This window comes from Rhincodon typus, chromosome 7, assembly GCF_021869965.1.
Source record: "Rhincodon typus isolate 14 chromosome 7, sRhiTyp1.1, whole genome shotgun sequence".
Taxonomy (NCBI): domain Eukaryota; kingdom Metazoa; phylum Chordata; class Chondrichthyes; order Orectolobiformes; family Rhincodontidae; genus Rhincodon; species Rhincodon typus.
The window spans coordinates 4,023,904-4,047,408 of record NC_063338.1 but is presented as its reverse complement, the minus strand read 5'-3'; the positions used below and the strand labels follow the sequence as shown (position 1 = coordinate 4,047,408).

The 23,505-nt window shown below is 41.2% G+C and overlaps 2 protein-coding genes across 8 annotated transcripts in view; one reads left to right on the top strand and one right to left on the bottom strand.

Moving 5' to 3' along the window:
* The window catches only part of LOC109932037 (caspase-8-like), a 44,179-nt gene extending 35,442 nt beyond the window's left edge, over positions 1–8,737 (bottom strand). For 3 of the 6 annotated variants that reach the window (XM_048599540.1, XM_048599538.1, XM_048599539.1), the window contains exons 1-2: positions 8,417–8,524; positions 1,481–1,792 (exon numbers count right to left, since the gene is read on the bottom strand). In XM_048599540.1, coding sequence (XP_048455497.1) covers positions 1,481–1,776 — 296 coding nt within the window. In that variant the 5' untranslated portion in view covers positions 1,777–1,792; positions 8,417–8,524. Of the gene's footprint in view, positions 1–1,480; positions 1,793–7,692; positions 7,712–8,416; positions 8,557–8,710 lie in introns of those variants that run through there. The other 3 variants (XM_048599536.1, XM_048599535.1, XM_048599537.1) reach the window with 3 other exon arrangements.
* Positions 8,738–21,817: 13,080 nt separating this feature from the next.
* Positions 21,818–23,505, top strand: part of zgc:112416 (uncharacterized protein LOC550509 homolog) — an 80,043-nt gene continuing 78,355 nt past the window's right edge. For both annotated transcript variants that reach the window (XM_048599469.1, XM_048599468.1), the window contains exon 1: positions 21,818–22,043. In XM_048599469.1, coding sequence (XP_048455426.1) covers positions 21,978–22,043 — 66 coding nt within the window. In that variant the 5' untranslated portion in view covers positions 21,818–21,977. The remainder of the gene's footprint in view (positions 22,044–23,505) is intronic.

The window sequence follows — 23,505 nt, the reverse complement described above, 5'->3', positions numbered from 1 at the left end:
GCCTTCCCCAAGGTTCAGTGCTAGGACCATTGCTGATTTTATATTCATGAACTTATACATGGGAGAATAAGGCAGAATTTTGAAATATGCAGAATATCTTAAATTTGCTCTTGTAGTAAACAGACAGGTAGAATGAGCAGACTCATGTCAGATGGAAATTATTGCAGATTTTGGTTGAAAGAATAAGGAGACAGAATACATACTAAATGGGTCAATGTTAAAGAGTTTGCAAGAGTGCAGAGAGAAACCTAGGACTTTTGTGCACAAATTTCTGGAGATGGCAGGACAGAATACATACATAACACATATGAATATACAAATTAGGAGCAGGAATAGGCCATTTGGCCCCTCAGACCTGCTCTGCCAATCAGTAAGATCATGGCCAATTTGATTTTGGTCTCAACCTCACATTCCCAACTATCTGATAGATTCTTGATTAACTAGGGAGTCAGAGCTTATCTACCTCTGCCTTAAAAATTATTGAAGAATAATAAAGAAGACAATAAGCATTTATACCACAAAAGTCAAGAAGTCATATAAACCTATATAAAAATGCTCATTTGACCCCCAACTAGAAGTGGGAATAGCTGTCATGCTGTTTGAATGAGTCAGTGCAAACCCACCAGGCTGAATGACCACCTTCTGTGCTGCACTGTTCTATGAAACAACAATTGGATGAGAGTGAGATGCAAAGCTGTAATCTATTTAATGTTTTCTAAATTTTGTAATATTGAAAACAATGTATATGGGAACATTTAATTCAAAATCTCACTACCACAGGCAATGCACAAGTAGCCCAAAAAAATTGGTAAAGTGAATGTGAAAATAAGCTGATGGGCTAGAAGATGCCAGGTCCAATTCCCCCCTCTCTACTGCATTAATTTGTCACGTTAACTTAACAGCTGAGACTTTTACTTTCCTTTAAACCTGTAAATTAGGAAGCCAATTTTACCCACTCCTTTTGACTATATTGTACATTTCTACACATACCAGTGTCTACTTTTCAGATGTCTTTCTTTGGCTGTAAAGCACTTTGTCATGTCCTAAGGTTATAAATGTGTGCTCTACGAATGCTAATCTATCAGTCTTCCAAATAAAGATTACCGGAAAGTGTGTGTAAAAGACAATAAGGATGATTAGTTTTCCATTGTCAAATAGAATAGCAGCACTCCAGACAGTGAATACTAATCATGAAATCACACAAGAAATAACATCTTACATGCTCAAGCTTTGGAAAACAAAAATCAATAATTTGATTCAAAAACAAGTTGTTGGGAAAAGTTCAGCAGGTCTGGCAGCATCTGTGAAGAGAAATCAAAGTTAACATTTCACGTCCGGTGACGCTGCCTCAGAGTTGCTGCAGATGCTGCCAGACCTGCTGAACTTTTCCAACAACTTAGTTTTTGTTTCTGATTTACAGCTTCCGCAGTTTTTTTCAGTTTTTATTCAATAATTTGATTCGTGAGAATCAAAAGCAAACCTGTAATTTGAGATCTTGGAATTTCCAGGTTGTTGCAAAAGTTGTTTCATGTCTGCTTTCCGTTTTCCAAGAAGGATGAGCAAGTCAAAGCGCTGGATTCGATACAGGAGTTCAGGGATAATATCCAAGTGTTGTTGCTGCAGTTCTCTAAACAGATCCTGTGCATTGTCTATCCCCTTGCCTGCTTGCAAGTGATCAGTGCACAGAAACTTCAAGTCTCCCAACTCCTCTTTATCCAATTCCATGCTTACTTTATATAAACTTACATCAGTAGAATTGCTTGAGTTAACCTGCATCTTCTCCTCCAGTCTCCTAAAAGAAAAGCAAAATTTGGGTTCAGTGAAGATGTTATGATTTTCTAATGAAGTGGTAGTTCCTGGTATGCAGGGTCGTTTTTAAGTAATCCACAGTGCCCTGAATCTTTTTAGGTGTTCACATAATGGTTTCTTATTACTCAGTTCCTTCTGAGGCCACTTCAGAAGTCACACTGGTTATGGAATTAGATTGCTCACTTCTGCAACCAGAACCAAGTTTCAGTTCTGATTAGCAGTTCGGAATATGGTTTAACTTCATGTTACATGGCAATATTTCACATTTTCAGTGGCAATGTTTTGTTTCCAGCTTTTCTTCCCACCCCTTCACTGAAGATAGTGTTTCTTGTCAGGGTTCAGCTCCAAAGCATTTCCCTGCATTATCTCAGAGTTATGGAGTCATACAGCATGGAAAAAGGATCCTTCGGTCTAACTTGTCCACTGACCAAGTTTTCTAAACTGAAATGGCATTTGCCTGCATTTGGCCCATATCTCTCTAAACCCTTCTTATCAGTGTACCATCCAAATGTCTTTTAAATGTTGTAATTGCACAACAACACAGCTCTGTCACTTGCTCTTGCAGCTTGTTCCATATGCACCACCCTCTGTATGAAAAAGATGCCCATCAGGTCCCCTTTAATTCTTTCTCCTCTCACCTTAAATCTATGCCATCTAGTTTTGGACTCTCCTACCCTAGGGAGAAAACCTTGGTTATTCAACTTATCTGTGCCCCTCATGATTTTATAAACAACTATAAGGTCATCCCTTAGCCTCCTACACTCCAGGGAAAATAGTTCCAGCATATCCAACCTCTCCTTATAACTCAAACCTTCCAATCTTGGTAACATCCTTGTAAATCATTTTTGCATCCTTTCCAGTTTAATAACATCCTTCCTATAGCAGGATGACGACAATTGTACACAGAAATCTAACTGTGGTGTTACCAATGTCTGTACAGCTGTAACATGATGTCCCAACTTCTGTACTCAGTGTTGTGACCAATGAAGCAGAGTGTGCCAAACACCTTTGTCACCACTCTGTCTTCTTGTGACACCACTTTCAAGCAACAATGTACATGTATCCTTAGGTCTCTGTTTAAACAACACACCCCAGGGCCCGAACATTAACTGTGCAAGTCCTGTCCTGGCTTGTCTTACCAAATTGCATTGATCTACATTAAACTCCATCTACCCTTCCTTGGCCCACTTGATCAAGATCCCATTGTACTCTTAGATAACCTCTTCACTGTTCACTATACCACCAATTTTGGTGTCATCTGTAAACTTACTTACTAAGCACGTCTCCAATACTGTCATCCAAATCATTCATATAAATGATGAACAACGGTGGAGCCAGCACTGATCCTTTGTCTTGAAAGCAGTCCACATTACAGAACAGGAAGTGCTGGACGTCTTAAAAAACATAATTGTGGTTACAGCTCCAGCACCAAATCAAGTGTATCCCAGGTCATTGTGGGAAATTATGGTAGAAATTGCAGGACATCTAGCAGAAATATTTGTATCATCTATAGCCATGGGTGAGGTGCCGGAGCACTGGAGTGTGGCAAATGTTGTGCCATTATTTAAGAAAGGCTGCAAAGAGAAACCTGGGAACTACAGACCAGTAAGCCTCATATCAGTGATGGGTAAGTTGTCGGAGGGAATTCTGAGAAACAGGATCCAAATGCATTTGGATAAGGCAAGGACTGATTAGGAATATTCAGCATGGCTTTGTGCATGGGAAATAATGACTCTCAAATTTGATTGCGTTTTTTGAAGAGGTGACCAAGAAGATGGATAAAGGCAGAGTGGTAGACGTTGTTTATACAGACCTTAGTAAAGCCTTTGACAAGGTTCCGCATAGTAAACTAATCATGTAGATCACTTGGAATTCAGGAAGAGCTTGCCAATTGGATACAAAATTGGCTTGACGGTAGGAGACAGAGGGTGGTGCTGAAGGATTGAGTTTTGGACTGGAGGCCTGTGACAAGCTGTGTTCTACAGGGAGCTGGGTCCATTTTTGTCTGTCATTTATATAAACAATTTCAACAAGAATTTAGAAGGAATTGTTAGTAAGCTTGCGATTACACCAAAATTGGTGGTATTGTCAACGGTGAAGATGTTTATCTAAGATTACAAAGGCATCTTGATCAATTGGGCCAATGGGCTATGGAGTGGCAGATCGAGTTTAATTGGATAAATGCAAGGTATTGCATTTGATAAAACAAACAAGGGCAGGACTTGTACAATTAAGGGTAGGGCCTTGGTAGTGTTATTGAATAGACAGACCTAGGGGTTTGTGTACATAGTTTTTTGAAAGCTGTGTCACACACTTCCCTTCATTGCTCAGACCATTGAGTATAGGATTTGGGATATCATGTTGAGATTGTACAGGACATAGTGAGGCCACTTTGGGAATACTGTATACAGTTCTGTGTACAGTTGCCCTGCTATAGGAAGGACATTATTAAATTGGAGAGGGTTCAAAAAAGGATTTACCAGGATGTTGCTGGGACTGGAGGGTTTGAGTTCTAAGGATAGGCTGGGATGTTTTTTCACTGGAGTTTAGGAGGTTATAAAGATTTGTAAATCATGAAGGGCATAGATAAGGTGAATAGCAAAGGTCTTTTCCTTAGGCTAGGTGAGTTCAAAACTAGGGGGCATATTTTTAAGGTGAGAGGGGAAAGATTTAAAAGGGACCTGAACAGCAACTTTTTCACACAGAGGATGATTTATATGTGGAATGAACTGCCTGAGGAAGTGGTAAATACAGTTGTAGTTACAACATTTAAAAGATATTTGGGTAAGTACATTAATAGGAACTTGGGAAACTTGGTTGATATTGACGAGTTGGACCAAAGGGTCTGTTTCTGTGCTGTATGACTCCATGACTCTAACGTTCTCTTTTGTCTCATTACCGGTTAGGGTCCCACCACAAGTGTCACCAAGTTAGAAGTTATTTTACCACAAGTGACTATTTAGACATAGATAGGCAAGAACATTCGGGTCCTGTTTTGTTGAGGGTTTGTGGCAGGGGTGGGGGAGCAGTGCAGTAAGGGTAGAGATACAGGAACTTGGGCAAATGGATGAAAGACCTGGTTAAACATGAAAAATAGAAAGTCGAAACAGAGGGGATACAATGTCATTTCAGCGTGGTCAGTATCTTGATACTGGTTGTGTTGCAGCTTGACGAAGAAGTAGAGGGATTGTCTAAGCATTACATGCAAGAGATGACGGAATTTCATATTCATATTAAAGAGAAGAGGGCAATGGGGAAAGTACCAGTTAGCCTCACACATTGACTAATCCCTGATGAAGACTGAGCCACTTGGCAAATGTAAATTTGGCTCATATTTGGAATCACAGGTGCAAAGCCCATTATAGAATTTGTGCCTCGAAGTGAGATTTCATGCATACCTGTTTAACAGGTCAACAGATGATTCACATCCCCAAGACAGCAAAGGAATTTGCAACCAATCTACCGTGTCAAACAAGCAGGGACAACAAAAAAAATCCTGTTCAAATGGACAGAGGTAATACAGATACTGCCCACTTTTGTTGACAACCAGGAATTAAAATCATCTCCTTCCATTATAAATTCAAATTAACAATGAAGCAAGGCCTAGTCTTCTTCATTAGATAGTGTAAAGGATTCTGGGGAAGGAATAAAAGTAAAACATGGCTTCATGTTTGCCGGGCACCATTCTTCCCTCATCTAAAACCTGGTTCTTTCATCATTTTATTTGTAAATCTTTGCTATTTGTCAATTGGCCTTTCTAGCTACATTAAACTGATTAACAAAGGAATCAGAATCAGAGCATGAATTTCTAGGGGTTTAGGCACTGGGCATCTAAGCCAAAGATCATAGAATCTCTAAAGTGGGGAAGCAGGCCGTTCAGCCCATTAAGTCCACACCAACCCTCCAAAGAGCATCCCAACCAGACCCACCTCCTCCTATCATTGCCTATTGTGTTCAGGGATGCATAGATTAGGTATATTAGCCATGGCATATGCAGGGTTACAGGGAAAGGATAGGGGGATGAGTCTGGGTGGGATGTCATATGGAGGGTCGGTGTGGACTGGTTGGGTTGAAGGGCCTGTTTCCACACTGTAGGGATTCTATAATTCTGTGACTGGGCTGTGTTCACAACTCTCAAGTTAATAGTTCTGCCCTGGATCTGCTATTGTGTTCTAACAATGTTCAACACAAGCTCAAGGAATAACACTGTTTCATTTAGGTATTTTACACCAAAGCACTTTACAGCCTCTTGGATTCAATACTGAGTTTCACAACTTCAGAGCGTGACTCCTGCTCTCCATTGTTGTTGCATGCCCTCACCCCAACTCTGTCTACTTTGTCTTTTTTTTGGCCTCTGCAGAGTGCACCCATTTGCTCCTATTAACACCTAACATTTATACCCATTTTACATCTATGACTTTCCTTTAGCACCATGAGCACTACCTTTGACTTTTGGGCACCCTGACCAGCTGTTACGCCCACTCCTCTTCCCCCTCTCTCAATGGCATTCAAAAAAATTCATTTTCCCACTCCTTTCAGTTCTGAAGAAGTCAAACCCAACTTGAAACATTAACACTGTTCCTCTCTCCATTGATGCTGCCATATCTGCTGAGTTTCTCCAGCAGCTTCTGTTTTTATTTTCAGATTGATTCAGATTAACAATGAAATGCTTCAGACTGTTTCATAGAACAAAGAACAATACAGCCTGTATTCGATCAGAGAGTAAATACGATCAAAGAATTGAATGATGTGTGGCTCAAAGATTGGTGTGGGAGAAAGTTCAAGTCAGGGCCACTGAAACCAGGTATGGGGAAAAGAGGGAGCTGTCCTGTTGGGTGGGGCTTCACCTGAACTGTCCTGGGCATACTGTTGTGCTGAGTCATATAAATAGGGCTGTAGAAAGGGTTTTAAAGCAGATAGGGGAGATGTGGTAAGTTAAAGAGCACGGAAAGGCAATGGTGAAGAGTAAAGATACAAGTAAAGATAACCAGAGTGTGACAGTAAGGGTCAGAACACGAGTACCCAGGAGACTGAAAGAGATCGAGTGCTTAGCAGCATGGTGTAAAGAAACAATTGCTCCATCAATGTCAGCAAAATGAAGGAGCTGATCATTGACTTCAGCAAGCGGAGCGGAGGGCACACCCCTGACTGTATCAATGGTGCTGAGGTGGAGATGGTCAACAGCGTCCAGTTCTTGCAAGTGACGATCACCAACAATCTGTCCTGATCCATCCATGTCGATGTGACAGTCAAGAAAGTGCAGCAAAGTCGTTACCTTCTCAGGAAGCTAAGGAAATTTGGCATGTCCACAAGGACTCTTTACCAATTTTTATAGATGCATCATAGAAAGCATCCTATCTGGATGCATCACAGTATGGTATGGCAAGGCAACTGCTCTTCCCAAGACTGCAAAGAAACTACAAAGTCGTGAACACAGCCCAATGCATCACACAAACCAGCCTTCCATCCATTGATTCCATTCATACTTCCTGCTGCCTCAGGAAAGCAACCAAAATAATTAAAGACCCCTCCCAATCTGGTTAAACTCCCTTCCACCATCTTCTGTCAGGCAGAAGACATAAAAGTTTGAATACACATACCAACAGATTCAACAACAGTTTCACCCCTGTCGTTATCAAACTTTTGAATGGACCTCTCAAATGTTAATATTGATCTCTCTCTCTCTGCGGCTGTAACACTGTAATTGTCACACTATTTTGCTACCCTAATGCACTTTATGGTACAATCTGCCCGTAGAACACGCAAAACAACACCTTTCACTGTATCTCGGTACATGTGACAACAGTGAATCAAATTCAAAACTCAAAACTAGAGATTGCAACAAGGTCAAATTCATTAGTCAAATTAGACTGGAAACTTAACTCTAGTTTTCTCAGATGCTGTCAGAGCTGCTGAGTTTCTCCGGATTTTCTGTTTTTCCTTCAGTTTAATCATTAATCAGGAGTTAGAGCTGTTTTAGAAACTTCTGACTGTTCTCGAATAAGTTTAATGACCATGATCTTTCCGAAATCTCCGACTGAACGCTCCAGACGCTGGAAAATTGCCGACGGAAACTTCAACTTCCCGGGCAATTCTCACGGAGTCAGCTGTGATGGGACTTCTGCATGGTCTCTTACTCGCAACTCCAGACTGCGCTGCAGAAATGACTCTCTGGCTATTGGAATATCTGGGTTACGTGTAAGAAGTTAATGACTTGCAGCGCTATCATCGCCCGTAAAAACGGCTGAGGGCGCTAGGAAAGCGCTGCTATAGCTCAGTATCACTGAGACTCACCATGGAATGTCCCCCCGGGAAGGAAGAAGTTCGTTTTCTTCCTGGATCAGCGCGAACGCCGAAAACTGAGCTCTCAGTGAGCAGCAGCGGAACTCTGCACGCAGCCTTTCTTCTGCTTCAGATTTAACCAGCAGATGGGGAGGGGTGTGCGTTTTCTTTCTCTCTTCAAATCGAGTGGATGTCGCTTTTGTTTTTAAATACAGACATAAGTTCTTCGAAAATTCCCAACTTAACAATTGCCCAGTTTCACTTTCCCTCTATCTAGATAACTGGTTCTACACGAGGAGAAGTTAAACTCAAAACAATTATTTACCAACGTAGATGAGGGACTAGCCTTACTTCGTGCAGTGATTCCCACCCAGAGGTTCGATCTCCCGGAATCCGAGCTACTGAGTTCCGAGAAAGCGTCACCAGACCCGGAACGTTAACTCTGATTTCTCTGCACAGATGCTGCCAAACCTGCTGAGCCTCTCCAGCAACTTCTATTTTTGTTTCTGATTTACAGCATCCGCAGTTCTTTCGGTTTTTACTGAGGCCAGAAACTCGGATCACTAATTCATACACAGCCAACTACGAGACGAGTGAATTCTTGCCCGGCACAGCTCACCTTTAAAAAAACTCTTCACGGTATAATCACGCCCAGCTGCGATCTTGTGATGTGACATTTACGGGCTAAGCCAATAAATGATTGCTGTTAGGACTGGGCCGGGCAAGTGGCGGAGCGCTGATACCTGGCAAGGTATTGGGGAAGGTTGTAAGCACGATGGAAATAAACAGTAAAATTCGGAAAGGCCTGGCAGTCTGGAGTTTCATCTTCAGATGTACAAGACCAGTTCAGAACAGGAGCAATCATTTCCCATGTTATTGTTACTTTCTATTAAGCCAGGACAGCCACTACACCTTATGGAACAGATGAGTATCACAACACTCACTGGGCCCACCACACAACACTGTTACTTTCCCTAGTCCAAGAGATCTCAGCCAGTCAGGTTCCTGGTCTCTTAATCACTGCCAGATGAACCTGGGTGCAGAACTCAACTGAGGACAGGGTCAGACATGGCTGTGAAGTCAAAAACGTCCAGAGCAGGCACACATAAAAACAAAATTACATTTGGATGTGGTCTTGAAGAACACTAAAAGGAGGAAAGAAAAATACTTCTCCCCACCTAGTCATCAAAGGACCAAAGGAGGACATTCAGCCTATTGAGACCACACTGGTCTCTGCAATCAGACTCTGTACCACACTCAATCCCTGTAGCCTAGAAAGTTTATTTCTATTGATCTCCTCTTAAAGTCATGGACTGTCATTGGACCCACTACCCACAGGCAACAAATTTCAGATAAGTACCATGTGCAGTGTAAAAAGGATTCGTCTGCACATTCCCCACATCTCTTTAAGGAATCATTTAAGGTAAATAGAGCTGTACAGCACAGAAACAGACCCTTCACTCCAACTCGTCCATGCTGATCAGATATCCTGAATTAATCTAGTCCCACTTGCCAGCATTATGTGCATATCCCTCCTAAGCCATCTTATTCATGTACCCATCCAGATGCCTTTTAAATATTGTACCAGCCTCCACCACTTCCCCTGGCAGCTCATTCCATACACCTGCCACTTTCTGCATGAAAACGTTGCCCCTTAGATCCTTTTTAAATATTTCTCATCTCACCTTAAACCTATGCCCTCTAGTTTTGGATTCCCCTACCCTGGCAATAGGATTTTGGCAATTCACTCTATCTATGCCCCTAATGATCTTATAAACCTCTATAAGGTCACCACTCAACCTCCAATGTGCCAGGGAAAATAGCCCCAGCCTATTCAGCCTCTCTCTATTGCTCAAACCCTCCAAACTCAGCAACATCCTTGTAAATCTTTTCTGAACCCTTTCAAGTTTAACAACATCTTTCCTATAGAAGGGAGACCAGAAGTGAATGCAGTATTCCACAAGTGGCCTAACCAATATTCTACACCACTGCAAAATGACATCCCAGCTCCTATACTCAATGCAATGATCAATAAAGGCAAGTGTACCAAATGCCTTCTTCACTACTGCGAGTACCTGTGACTCCACCTTCCAGGAACTGTGAATCTGCATCTCAAAGTCTTTTTGTTTGGCAACTCTCCCCAGGACGCTACTATTAAGTGTATAAGTCCTGACTTGATTTGCCTTTCCAAAATGTAACACCTCAAATTTATCTAAATTAAACTCCATCTGTCACTCCTCAGCCCATCTGATCAAGGTCCCATTGTACACTGAGATAACCTTCTTCACCGTCCACTACACCACCAATTTTGGTGTCATCTGCAAACTTAGTAACCATTCCTCCCATATACAAATCCAAATCATTTATATAAATGACAAATTCTGGTCACAGGCCTCCAGTCTGAAAAATACCCCTCCACCACCACCCTCTGTCTCCTACCAAATCAATGTACTCTGCCTGAGCGAAGTAAGACTCAAGCTCACACCAATTGCCCACAGGTAGTTACCAAGCAGAGTCTAGCCATCATTACCCAATTGGAACCAAATGGAGATCTTAGCACATTGTTGCACTGGGCAACATTTGTAGAAGGTAACAGAAATAATACAGGGAGATTATGGAATTACACCGACAGAAACAGGCCATTTAGTCTATCATACCTGTGCTGACATTTTGAAACAGCTGTTCAATTATCTCCTACCTAGAAAGTCTTGTTGTGCTGTGGGTAGCATCCTTACCTCTGGGCCCACTCCAGGAATTGATGGCTATGGAGGTTGTGTCACACCATGGCCAAACACATTGATTATCAATCAACAAATCCTTCCAATATGTCTCTGGTTGACAGTAAAGTGAGAGTGAGTGTGATCAGTCACAACTGTGTGATGGCTGCAGTGCAGAAGAATCCTTACTGTATATAGGTTTTTGCTGTACGAAAATGTCATTCTCATTCTGAATAACTACCTCACACAAGCCTCAATTTATTACACAAACTCTCCCTTTTCAAATATTTGTTATGATTCCCGTTTCAATGTTACTCTTGATTCTATTTCCAATACTCTTTCAAGCAGTGCATTCCACATCATTAAACTTGCTGATTGATAAAAATAACTCCTGAGATGATGGTGGAGAAGAAAGAAAAGATGTCCTATGTCTAAGTTGGAACTTGACATATTTACTAGCATTCTTGCCTGATCAGTTGTTGAAGACCTATTTCAGCAACAGCAACACTTAAATACCTCATTGCAATCCAAAATAAAGCTGTCTTTTGGGACTCACATGCAATGTCATGGTAACCAGACAAAGCCCTCGTAGAAAACAAAGATAGAAGGAAAGAACTCAAACAAGGAATTAGAAGGGTTAAAACAGACCATGAAATGTGTTTGGCAAACCGGATTAAGGAAAATCTCAAGGCATTCTATACATATATAAAGAGCAAGAGGGTACCTTGGACAGGGAAAGGGTAAGACCGCTCAAGGACAAAGGAGGGAATTTATGAATGGAACCCGAGGAAGTGGTGAGTCCTGAATGAATATTTTGCATTGGTAGTCACCAAGGAGTAGGACATGGTAGATGGTGAGTCTAGAGAGGGGTATGTTGATATCTTAGGACACGTCAGTATAAAAAAGGTTTGGGTGTTTTGAAAAGCATTGAGAGACAAGTACCCAGGACCTGATGGGATCTATCCCAGAATGCTGCGGGGAGCAGGTAAGGAAATTTTTGGGGCATTGTACAAAATTTTTGTGTCCTGTTTAGTCACAGGATAGATCCCACAGGACTGGACAATATCCAGTGCTGTTCTTTTGTTTAAGGAGGGCAACAGGAATAATCTGAGAAACTACAGGCCAGTGAGCCTTATGTCAGTAATAGGGAAATTATTGGAGATGATTCTTAGGGATAGGATTTACTCACATTTGGAAAAATATGTACTTATTAGCGAAAGGCAGCACCGCTTTGTGCGGAGAAGGTCATGTGTCACAAACTTGGTTGTGATTTTTGATGAAGTGACAAAGATGATTGATGAGGGCTGGTTGGTAAATGTTTTCTATATGGACTTTAGCGAGGCCTTTGACAATTCCCTCATGGCAGGCTGATAGAGGGGTGAAGTCACATGGGATCCACAATGGGCTGGTAAGATGGATATAGAACTGTTTTATTCATTGAAAAGAGAGAGTTGTGATAGGAGGGTGTTTTTTCTGAGTGGAGATCTGTGACCAGTGGTGTTCCATAGGGATCTTGGCTATGAGCCCAGTTCTTTGTACTATTTATAAATGATTTGGAGGAGAATGTAAGTGGCTTGATTGGTAAGTTTGCAGATAACACAAAGATTGAGGGAGCTGTGGATAGTGAGGAGGATTGCCAGAGGATATAGCAGGATATAGATAGGCTGGCAACTTGGGCAGAGAAAGACTAGATGGAATTTAATTGGGACGAATGCAAGGTGATGAATTTTGAAAGATCCAATGCAGGAGGAAAGTGTACAGTAAATGGTAGAACTCTTCATAGCATCAACATACAGAGGGATCGAAGCGTACAGTGGATAAGGTGATTAAGAAGGCATATGGCGTGCTTGTCCTCATCAATTGGGGCAATGAATATAAAGACTGGCAGGTCATGCAATAGCTGTATAGAACTTTAATTAGGCTACATTTGGAATTTTGTGTACAGTTCTGGTACAGAAGGAAGTGGAGGCTTTGGAGAAGGCACAGAAATAGTTTACCAGGATGTTGCTTGGTTTGGAGGGTATTAGCTACGACAAGAGATTGGATAAACATGGTTTTGTTTTCACGTGAACATCAAAGGATGAGGGGCAACCTGATAGAAGTTTACAAAATTATGAGAGGCATGGAAAGAATGAATAGTTGGAGTCTTTTTCTCAGGGTAGAAATGTCAATAACCAGACGACATAGGATTAAGATAAAAGGGGATACATTTAAAGGAGATGTGAAAAGCAAGTTTTTTACACAAAGGGTGGTAATTGCCTGGAATCAACAGTCAGAGGAAGTTGTGGAGGTGAATACAATAGCAACATTTAAGAGGTATCTTGATAGATATATTATCTGGCAGGAAATAGAAAGGCACAAACCACATAGAGGCAAAAGGATTTTAGTTTAGAAAGGTATCATGTGTCGGCACAGTCTTGGAGGGCTGAAGGGCCTGTTCCTGTGCTATATTGTTTTTTGTTCTAAAACAACCAACTACACATTTCCTTCTTGAGTCATATGCCAACAACTTAGGGTTCACAATCTAGCTACATAAGTAGAAATAATGCAGAAGTTCAATTGGCAAGTCCACCCTTGGGGTAAAGGAGACAGAATACAAACTGCACATATTCCTGTGCTAAGAAGTTAAACAAAAAAGGTTATTATATCTGACACTTAAGACATTAGTACAATGAAATAAAATTTCACACATTGATAGCCTCATTCTCAAAGTCTCATGAAGTCAGTACCTACTTTGATAACAAATGAGTCATCAAAACTAGACTTTTTTTAACTATATGTTGAGTCACTTGTGACTTATGATAATGCACGTGATTGACGAGGCTGAAAACAGCTGTTGTACAACATTATTGCAGGAATACATTCTTTACATTTAAATATCAAAGTTTCCTCAAATACCATCTCTCACTACTTTCTATCCTCAATTCCCGAAATGTATGTGTAAACACAAACAGTGCCATCATTTTAATTGTTGGAATAGTTCTCAATACATTCCAGAACAAACTATTTTGCTCTTCAAGTGATTTTTAAGAAGTGAGGCCAGACTTAATAAAAAGCTTCCTGCAGGTAAAGTTGCACTGACTCAGCTGCAAAATAGACTTACAAGGTTGATACCAGAACTAATGGGTCTATCAGAAAAGTTTTAATATAATATCTAGAAGACTGATGACCTGATAAAAGACTTAAAAGCATAAATTATACAAACCTGGGTAGGAGGGTGAATTGTGAGGAGAATGCAAAGATGCCACTGTTGATTTGAACAAGTTCAGAAATGTGATGTTATCTACTTTGGTAATAGCAACAGGAAAGCATATTATTATCTGAATGGTGATAGTTTGGGGAAAGGGTAGGTGCTATGAGACCTGAGTGTCATTGTACACCAGTCACAGAAAGTAAGCATGCAGGTGCAGCTGTCTGTGAAGAAGGTAAATGGTATGTTGGCCTTCATTGCAAGAGGATTCGAGTACAGGAGCAGGAATGTCTTGTTGCAATTGGACTGGGCATTGGTGATAACACAGCTGTGCAGTTTTGATCTCTTAATCTGAGGAAGGATGTTCTGGCTTTGGAGGATGTACAACAAAGGTTTACCAGACTGATTCTTGGGTTGTCAGGTCTGATGTATGAAGAGCTGTCAGTTAGGATAATATTCACTGGAGTTTAGAAAAAATAGGGGATCTCATAGAATTCTAACAGGGCCAAACAGGGTAAATGCTAGAAGGATGTTCCTGATGACTGAAGAGTTCAGAACACAATTTTAGGATACAAGGTAGATGATTTCCAACTGAGCCAAGGAGAAATCCTTCATCCAGCTTGTGGAATTCTCTGTCACAGAAAGTGGTTGAGGCTAAAACATTGAATGTTTTCAAGAAGGAGTTAGAGGTAGTTCATAGGACTAAAGGGGGCAAAGAGTATGGCAAGATAGTGGGAATAGGGTACTGAGTTGGATGACCTGCCATGATCATACTGAATGGCAACGCATGCTGAAAAGGCTGAATGGCCTACTTCTGCTTTTATTTTATATGTTTCTATAAAAGGGTATAACTGGGAAGACATTGAGAAATATTTCTATTGAGGAGGGGAATGCAAAACTCAGGGCTATAAAATTAAAATAGTCACTAATGAATCAATATGGAATTAAGGATAAACCTTTCTGTTCTTTAGCCAGAGCATGGTTAGAATGTGATAACACAGTGTGGGGCTGGAGAAGCAGAGCAGGCCAAGCAGCATCAGAGGAGCAGGAAAGTTGACGTTTCGGCTCGGGACCCTTCTTCAGAAAATCTGCTAGCATAAAGAGTGCTTGAGGTTAATTAGCATGGAGCACTGAAGGGGAACTTACATAAATATGTGATGAAGAAAGAAGTAAAAGGATGTGTTGACAAAGTTAGACTAAGTAAAGTCAGAGAAAGCTCATGCAGAGCATAAACACAGGATTACTATCGCTGTCAAGACCACCAACATTTTCATTAGAGAAATGCACATCTCCGGTTCTTTACTGAAAGAATTAGGTCATGAGAACCACAGCTTAAATAGAAGAAATAAAAGAAAATTTTGCTATGCAATAATCAAACAAAGCAAACACTAAATAGCTAACTGCCCTATACTCTAAAAATATAATCAATATGAGTTAAACATGAATTACCAGGCAAATTGCAGTCATTATAAACTATAAATTGTACATTAAATGGCAGATACATTAAACTAAGATCTTACAAATTGGCTGGACAGTCGATCTACCATAGTCTATGAACCTTGGTCAGAAAGCCCTTCAAAGCTTTATCTTCCTCATGAAGAATTTCAGCTTTTCTTCTCAGTGCACAACCAACTCCCATTGTACAGGCACAGTCTTCATAAAAAAGGCACACATCTGCCAATCCTGCTCAGCTTTGCTAATAATGGTGTAGATCCACAAATGTTATTAACATTTGGCTGCTGGATGCACCTCTCATTCAGTCTGCTGCAGCAACTATACATTTGCGCCTATCAGCTTCTGTCTTCTTCAGCCTATTTGTACTGCACCCTACCTTTGTCACCTACTTTTGAGCTCTGATGGCTCGATCTCTTTTCATATGGTTTTATATGTTGAGGTGGGGAGGGGAATTGCTAAAGAAACAGGATTTCAGCAGTGGAGGAATTCATGAAAAGACAGTGTTTCACCTCAAAAATACCCTACATTTTGACAGGCCTTTTTTTGCAACAGACTCTGAAAGAAAAACAACACAAGGATCTAAAGGAGTGTCACAGCTGTCAGAAATCAGTTAATGCTCCATGGAATCCTTACCATAGTAGCAGAATTCAGGATCCTGCAAACTGATGAATCAGGCAGACACAGCAAAGTACACCTAATGTAGCGAAGTGTGGTGTGATATATTTAGATAAATTATTACAATAAATAATGTATATTAAATATTCATGGAATTTATCAGTAAATGTAAGATTTATTGCTACTGGCAAGGCTTTTTAGCAGTAGCAAGATTAATTAGGAGGGGTGGGTCTGTGTGGGATACTTTTCAGAGGGGTGGTGCAGACTCAATGGGCTGAATGGCCTCTGTATGCACTGTAGGGAATCTATGATTCTAGTTGGAACAGCTTGAGCTCTGGGTTTTGGAACTTGAACAACAGCTGGTGTCACTGTGGTGCATTAATAAGAGCTATGAGGATAACAGGTTTTAGATGTAGTCACTCCAAAGGTTCAGCATATGCAGAGACAGAAGGAATGGATGACCACTGGGCATTCAAAAAGAAAAAGGCAGGTAGCACAAGGAGTACCTTAAATGCATTGCACTCTTCAATTAGCATTCAGTTCCAAATGTGGATAAGAGTATGGTACTTCTGAGAGTGCAGTCAGAGACAAGCCCAAGGCAATTGCGTAAGCGGGTAGAAGAAAGATTGGCAGAGCCATAGTGATTGGTGATTTGGTAGTTAGGTCAGCAGATAGGCTTTTCTATAGCTGCAAAAATGAATCCAGGATGATGAGTTACCTCCTTGGTGCCAGGGGCAAGGATGGGGCAGCATGATGGTTAGCACTGCTGCCTCACAGTGCCACGGACCCAGGTTCAATTCCACCCTCAGGCTAGGTAGATTGGCCATGATAAAGTGCCCATAGTGTCCAGGGATGTGCAAACTAGGTGGATTAGCCATGGGAAATGCAGGTTCCTCTTTGGAGGGTCAGTGTGGATTTGACAGGCTGAATGGCCTGCTTCCACACTGTAAGGATTCTATGATTTTATTCAATATCACTGAGCAGCTACAGACCACTCTTAGAGGGGAGGGTGACCAACCAGTTAGTCATGGTCCACATTGGAACCAATGACATAGGCTGAATGAGAGATATGTCCTGCAGTCAGAATCTAGCGGTTAAAAAAAATAGCAAACAAGATTTCAAAAGTAGTAATCTCAGAATTGCTCCTAATGCCACATGCAAGTGTGTCCAGGAATTGGAGGATAAGGCAGACTAATGGAAAGTTGGTATAAAAAGGAGGACTTTTGAGGCACTGGGACTGGCTCTGGGAGATATGGGATCGGATAGGATGCACTGAACAGAGTCAGGACTAAGTTTCTTGTGGGATGTTTTAATGATGCAGTTGGGGAAAGTAAAAACTAGTTTGGTAGGGAATGGGGTAGATTCAGTTGGGACAAAATCGGAAATGAAAATGGAAGGCAGAAAGTTAGTGGATCAGTCCTGAAGGCAGACAAAATAAAAGTGAGAGAATTTTCAAAAATCTTCCAGGAATCCTTAGATTCTGGAAAAGTCTCAAAGGATTGGAACACTGCCAATATAACACCTTTCTTTAAAAAGGGAATGAGACATTAAAAAAAGGTCATTTAGCTTATCAATTGTTATTGGGAAAATATAAAGGATGTAATAGCAGAGCATTTAGAAATACATTATATGATCAAACAGAGTCAACATGGCATAATGAAGGGGGGATCATGCCTTATAAGTTTACTAGAATTCTTTGAGAAGGTAATAAACAGGATGGATAAAGGGGAAATAGTAGATGTATGATATTTTGATTTTGAGAAGGTGTTTGATAAGGTACCACATATTAGGCTACTGGGGTTACTTAGCTCCTGACATCATTACAGCCTTGGTTCAAACATGAAAAAGGGCTGAAATCCAGAGTCGAGGTATGAGTGACAGTCCTTGATATCATGGTCACATTTGACCATGTGTGGCATCAAAGAGTTCTGCAAAACTGGAGTCAATGGGAATCAAGGGGAAAACCTGGTTTGCTACTCAGAGTCTTACTTGGCACAAAGGAAGATTGTTGTGGTTGTTGGAGGTCAGTCACCTCAGCTCCATTTCATCTCTGCAGGAGATCTCAAGTAGTATCCTAGGTCCAACCATCTTCAGCTGCTGCATCAATGACCTTCTCTCCATCATAAGGTCAGAAGTGGGATGTTCATTGATTGAGTCAGACAGCACAGAAACAGATCCTTCGGCCCAACTGATCCATGCCCAACATAATCCCAAACTAAACTAGTCCCACATGCCTGCACTTGGCCTATATCCCTCCAAACCTTTCCTATTCATGTACTTATCTAAATGTTTTTAAACGTTGTAATTGTGCATGCATCCACCACTTACTCAGGGAGTTCAATCCACATGTAAACCACGCTTTGTGTAAAAAAAATTGCCCCTCATATCTTTTATAAATTTCTCTCCTCGCACCTTAACAGTATGCCACCTAGTCTTTAAATCCCCCATCCTTAGGGAAAAGACACCTACCACTAACCCTATCTATACCTCTCATGATTTTAAAAACCTCTATAAGGTCACTTCTCAACCTCCTAGCTCCAGTGAAAAAAGTCCCAGCCTATCCAGCCTTTCTTTATAACTGAAACCTTCTATATCCGGCAACATCCTGGTAAATCTCTTCTAAACTCTCTCTAGCTTAATAATATCCTTCCTTTAATAGGGTGACCAGAACTGAACACAGTACTCGAGAAGAGACCTCACCAGTGTCCTGTACAGCCTCATGATTGCACAATGTTCAACACCATTTATAACTCCTGATGATTCCATCAATGTGTTATTTGACTAATTGGTGAAATAACTCTCCCATTTATGGCACAAGCCTCCAAATGTTGGCATGGAGGATATTGCAAGGTTGAAAGGACTGAGTTTGCCATTGTTATTTCCAGTGCCCAGGTCGATACCAGGTGAACTATCTGGTTTCATTCCTTTTTTTGGAGCCTTTTTAGCAGTTGATATAAATGAGAGGCTTGCCTAACCAATTTTAGAGGACAGTTAAGAGTTAACAATATTGCTGTGGGTCTGAAGTCACATGTAAACCAGATAAGGTCAGCAGCTGAAGGACATTAGTGAACGAGATGGATTTTTACAACAATTGACAGTGGTTTTATGATCATCATTAATTCCCAGATGTTATTACATTCAAATTCCACCATCTACTATGGTGAGCATTACTTGATGACTAATCCAGTGACACCACCACTACACCATTGCCACAATTATAAAGAAAGAGCCAAAATAGAAGAGAAGTTAAGAGTTAAAATTGCGTCAAGACCAATTTTGTGAATCTGAGGAATGATTTGGCAAAAGTGAACTGGTACCACTCACATGAAGATATCAGTGTCAGAGCAGTGGGAAGCATTCAAAAGGGAAATTCAAGGTGAAAAGGTGAAAAGTAAACATGTTCACACAATTGAAAAAGGATGGGTAGACCAAATCTGGAACTTCTAGATATCAAGGAGCCGACAACACAAGATAAGGCAGAAAAGGGAAGTTTATCTCTAACACTGAGAACTCAATACCACAGAAAGCTGACAGAATATAGAAAGTGCAGGGTTGAAGTCAACAAGGAAATAAGAAGGCAAAGAAAGGATATGAAGCAATACTGGCAAGTAAAATTAAGGTGAATCCAAATATGTTTCATCAATACACTAAGTGTAAGAAGATAACTAAAGAAAGAATAGGGCATATAAAGGACCAAAAAAGTAAACTATCGGTAGAGGCAGAAGATATTGGCATGGTTCCAAATTAATACTCTGCATTTGTCTTCCCAAAAGAAGACAACATAGATATTGTAGTTAAGAAGCAAGAGTGAAGAATTGGATGTATTGAATTTAGGGATTCAGGGAGAGAGGGAATATTAATGGGATTAGCATCCTTGGAAGTGGATAACCTCAGGCCGTTAAAAGAAGCCCAGGAAGACATAGGTGAGGTCTGACCATTGTTTACCAATCCTCACTGAATGGAGCTGTGGCGCTGAAGGCTTGAGGGACTGTTAACATTGCATCTTTGTTTAGAAAGGGAGCAAGGGATAGACCATGTAATTACCAGCCAGTCATTCTAACCTCAGTAGTGGGCAAATTATTGGAATCAATTCCAAGATATGGGATAAACTGTAGATTAATCAAGGATATTCAGCATGGATTTATTAAGGAAAGATTGTTTCTGTCTAACTTGATTGAATTTTTTGATGAAGTAACAAGGAGGATTGATAGGGCTAGTGCAGTTGATAGGGCCAGCATGGATTTTAGCAAGCCTTTTCTTTTCAGGAACCACTTGGCAAACCAGTTTAAAAAAAACCCATGGTGACGTAGCAAGTTGGATGTGTGGGGAGGTGAGACAAAGCAAAGACGTACACATGAGTTGAGACTTGAAGAGGAACTGAGGATACAAAATTGGCTTAGTGGCATGCCACAAAGGTTAATTGTTGAATGGTATTTTTGTGACTGGAATGCTGTTTCCAGTGGGGTTATGCAGGGCTCAATACCCGACCCTTTGCTTTTTGTGGCATGTATTCATGATTTCAATGTAAATATCAGGGCATGATCAAGAAGTTCTAAGACAACGCAAAAGTTGGCCATGTAGTTGATACTGAGGAGGATAGTCAAAGACTGGTCAGATGGGTAAAGAAGTGACAAATGGAATTCAGCTCATGAGAATGTGTGGTGTTGAGTGTGGGGAGGTGAAATAAAGCAAAGAAAGACATATTGGTTGAGACATGTAGAGGAACTGAGGAACTTTAGAGTGAATATTCACAGATCCCTGAAGAAAGCAGATCATGTTGATAAGGGGGTTAAGGCAGATGGAACACTTTCTGATATTAGCCAAGTTATACAATATAAGAGCAAAGTAGCTATGATAGAATCACTTAAATGATTGGTTAAGCTCCAACTTGTGAACTGAGTGTAGTTCTGGTTACCTCATTGTGCACATGTTATCCTCAATGTTTGCCATTGTTCCAAGACATTTAGAATAAATATCCTGGTATTGAATGAGAACTCACTGGGGAGTGGGCTAGAGTTAATTCTGGTGAAGCATCACATTCAATGGACTAAAAGGCTTCCTTCTGTGCAACAATGACTCTCTTAATGACTTGACCTTGGGAGAGGCCAATGAGAAAAGACAGGAACAGTGGCTAGAAAGTCAACTGAATTAAGAACTGGTCAAAGCACAGAAAGGAAAGAGCCAGTGGCATACAATCGTGCTTTCAACCAAAAGATGAATTTGAATTGGGAAGTCAACTTGGAAAAGTGGTATAGGCCAGAATGTGGAGTTGAGGCCACAAAATCATGATCTTATTGAATGGAAGAGCTGGCTCAAGACACCAAATGGCTTACCTCCTGCTCCTAATTCATATATTTATACGTGAAAGGATTGAAATTCCCATTTAAAAGCAATTGAGAATAGCCCATAAGGGACACCACTTAAAATGCATGCAAAGACCATGTTTAACGTTGGGGTTGGCGGGAGCTGGAGTGGAACTGCAATTTGAGAGGTAGAAATATTTGACCTGTAGTATTTTCAGCTCACAACACCTCCAAGTACTCCCAAGAAACAGGACGTGTACTTCGTGGCAGGACAAACTTTGTTTGTGGTGGTAGCCCCAGCCTCCAGTTTGTATAACGTGAGCAGTTGTAGTGAGGCGGGGCCACAATACAAATGAATGTTTACCTGCAGCAACCGCCTTGTTTACAGGACAAGCAGGTTAGCAACCAGGGGAAAAAGCGACGGGCCAGGAATAGCCAAGAGAACGAAAAGCCGTTACTTGCCGCGAATGTTTGCCCGCCAGCGGACTGAGTGCTCTGCTGATCTTTCACCTGTAGTAAGATCTTGCTTGGAATCCTACCTCCCAACCTGGAGCCCTCATCTCCTACCCACTCTTGCATCGACGATTCTTTGCCCCTGAATGAGAAATGGAAACTGCAGATCCGTCTTTCGTGGACCAGATGACCAGGTTGAAATTAAAACTGTTGGAAAAGGTAAGCAACCCGGAAGGTGTTTGCATTGGAACAGAGGAATAGGGTCTAAATTCATTCGGAAAATCGGTGTCACTGAACCATTTAGTGTCTAGGTATGGATATACTGCAGGTAAACACGCCGCAGAGCTGCTGCCTGACATGCCGTGTTTATGTTACCTGTGCTACAGAATTAATTTAGATTGCAGAATTAGCCCCCACCCCGTTGCATTCCGGTTTCAACGCTGACATCTACCTTAGAATGTCGGAAATTGTCCACATCTGCCTGTTCACACAAAGCAGAAGAAAGCCAACCTGGTCAGTTACCGCCCTATCAGTTTTCATCGTCAGCAAAGTGATAGAAACAGAATTGATAGTTCCATGAAACAGCACTTGCTCAGCAATAACCTCAAAATTATAGATTCATACACTACAGAAAAAGGCCCTTCGGCCCATTGAGTCGACAATAACTACCACTAAAGGCGTGCTAATCCCAATTTCCTGCACTTATCCTGCACTATTTATGTCCTTGAATATTATGGTATTTGAAGGATTCATCCAAATATTTTTTGAAGGTTCCCAGGCAGTGCATTTCAGATTCCCATCACCCACTGAGCGAAAAAGTTCACCTGCCCAGTGAAAAACGTTTTTCCCAAATCCCCACTGAATCTCCTGCCCCTTACCTTAAAACTATGCCCTCTCGCGATTGACCCTTCAACCAAGGAGAACAGCTGCTCACTATTCACCCTGTCCATACACCTCATAATCTTATACACCTCAGTCATGACCCCCTCAGTCCCCTCTACTCTAAAGAAAACAATCCAAGCCTATCCAGTCTCTATTCATAGCTCAATTTCTCCATCCCAAGCACATCCTGGTAAACATCCTCTATACCCCTCAAGCTATCACATCCTTCCTGTAGTGAGGTGACCAGAACTGCACACAGTTCTTCAGCTGTAGCCTGACCAGTGCTCTGTACAACTCCAATATTACCTCTTTGCTCTTATATTCTATGCTATGACTGTATCCCATATGCTTTCTTAACTATCCTATTCATGTGCTCTACTGACTTCTGGGATCTGTGAATAATTACCCAAGATCCCTCTGTTTCTCTAAGCTACCCAGTATCCAGTGTCCTGCCATTCATTGAATACTCCCTCATCTTTTCTCTTCTTCCAAGGTGCTAACACTTATTGGGCTTAAATACCATCTGCCACTGCTCTGCCCATCTGTCCAACCCAGTTATATCTTCCTGGAACCTACAACCATCTTCTTCGCTATTAACCACTCTACCAATCATCTGCAAATTTGCTTAACATTCCCCGCACATTTTCATCTCTATCATTTATATATATAGCAAACAATAAGGGTTCCAAAACTGATCCCTGTGATACGTCGCTGGACACCGGCCTCCAGTCACTCAAACAGCCTTCTACCACTACCCTTTGTGTCCTATTACAAAGCCAGTTTCTGATCCATCTCGCCA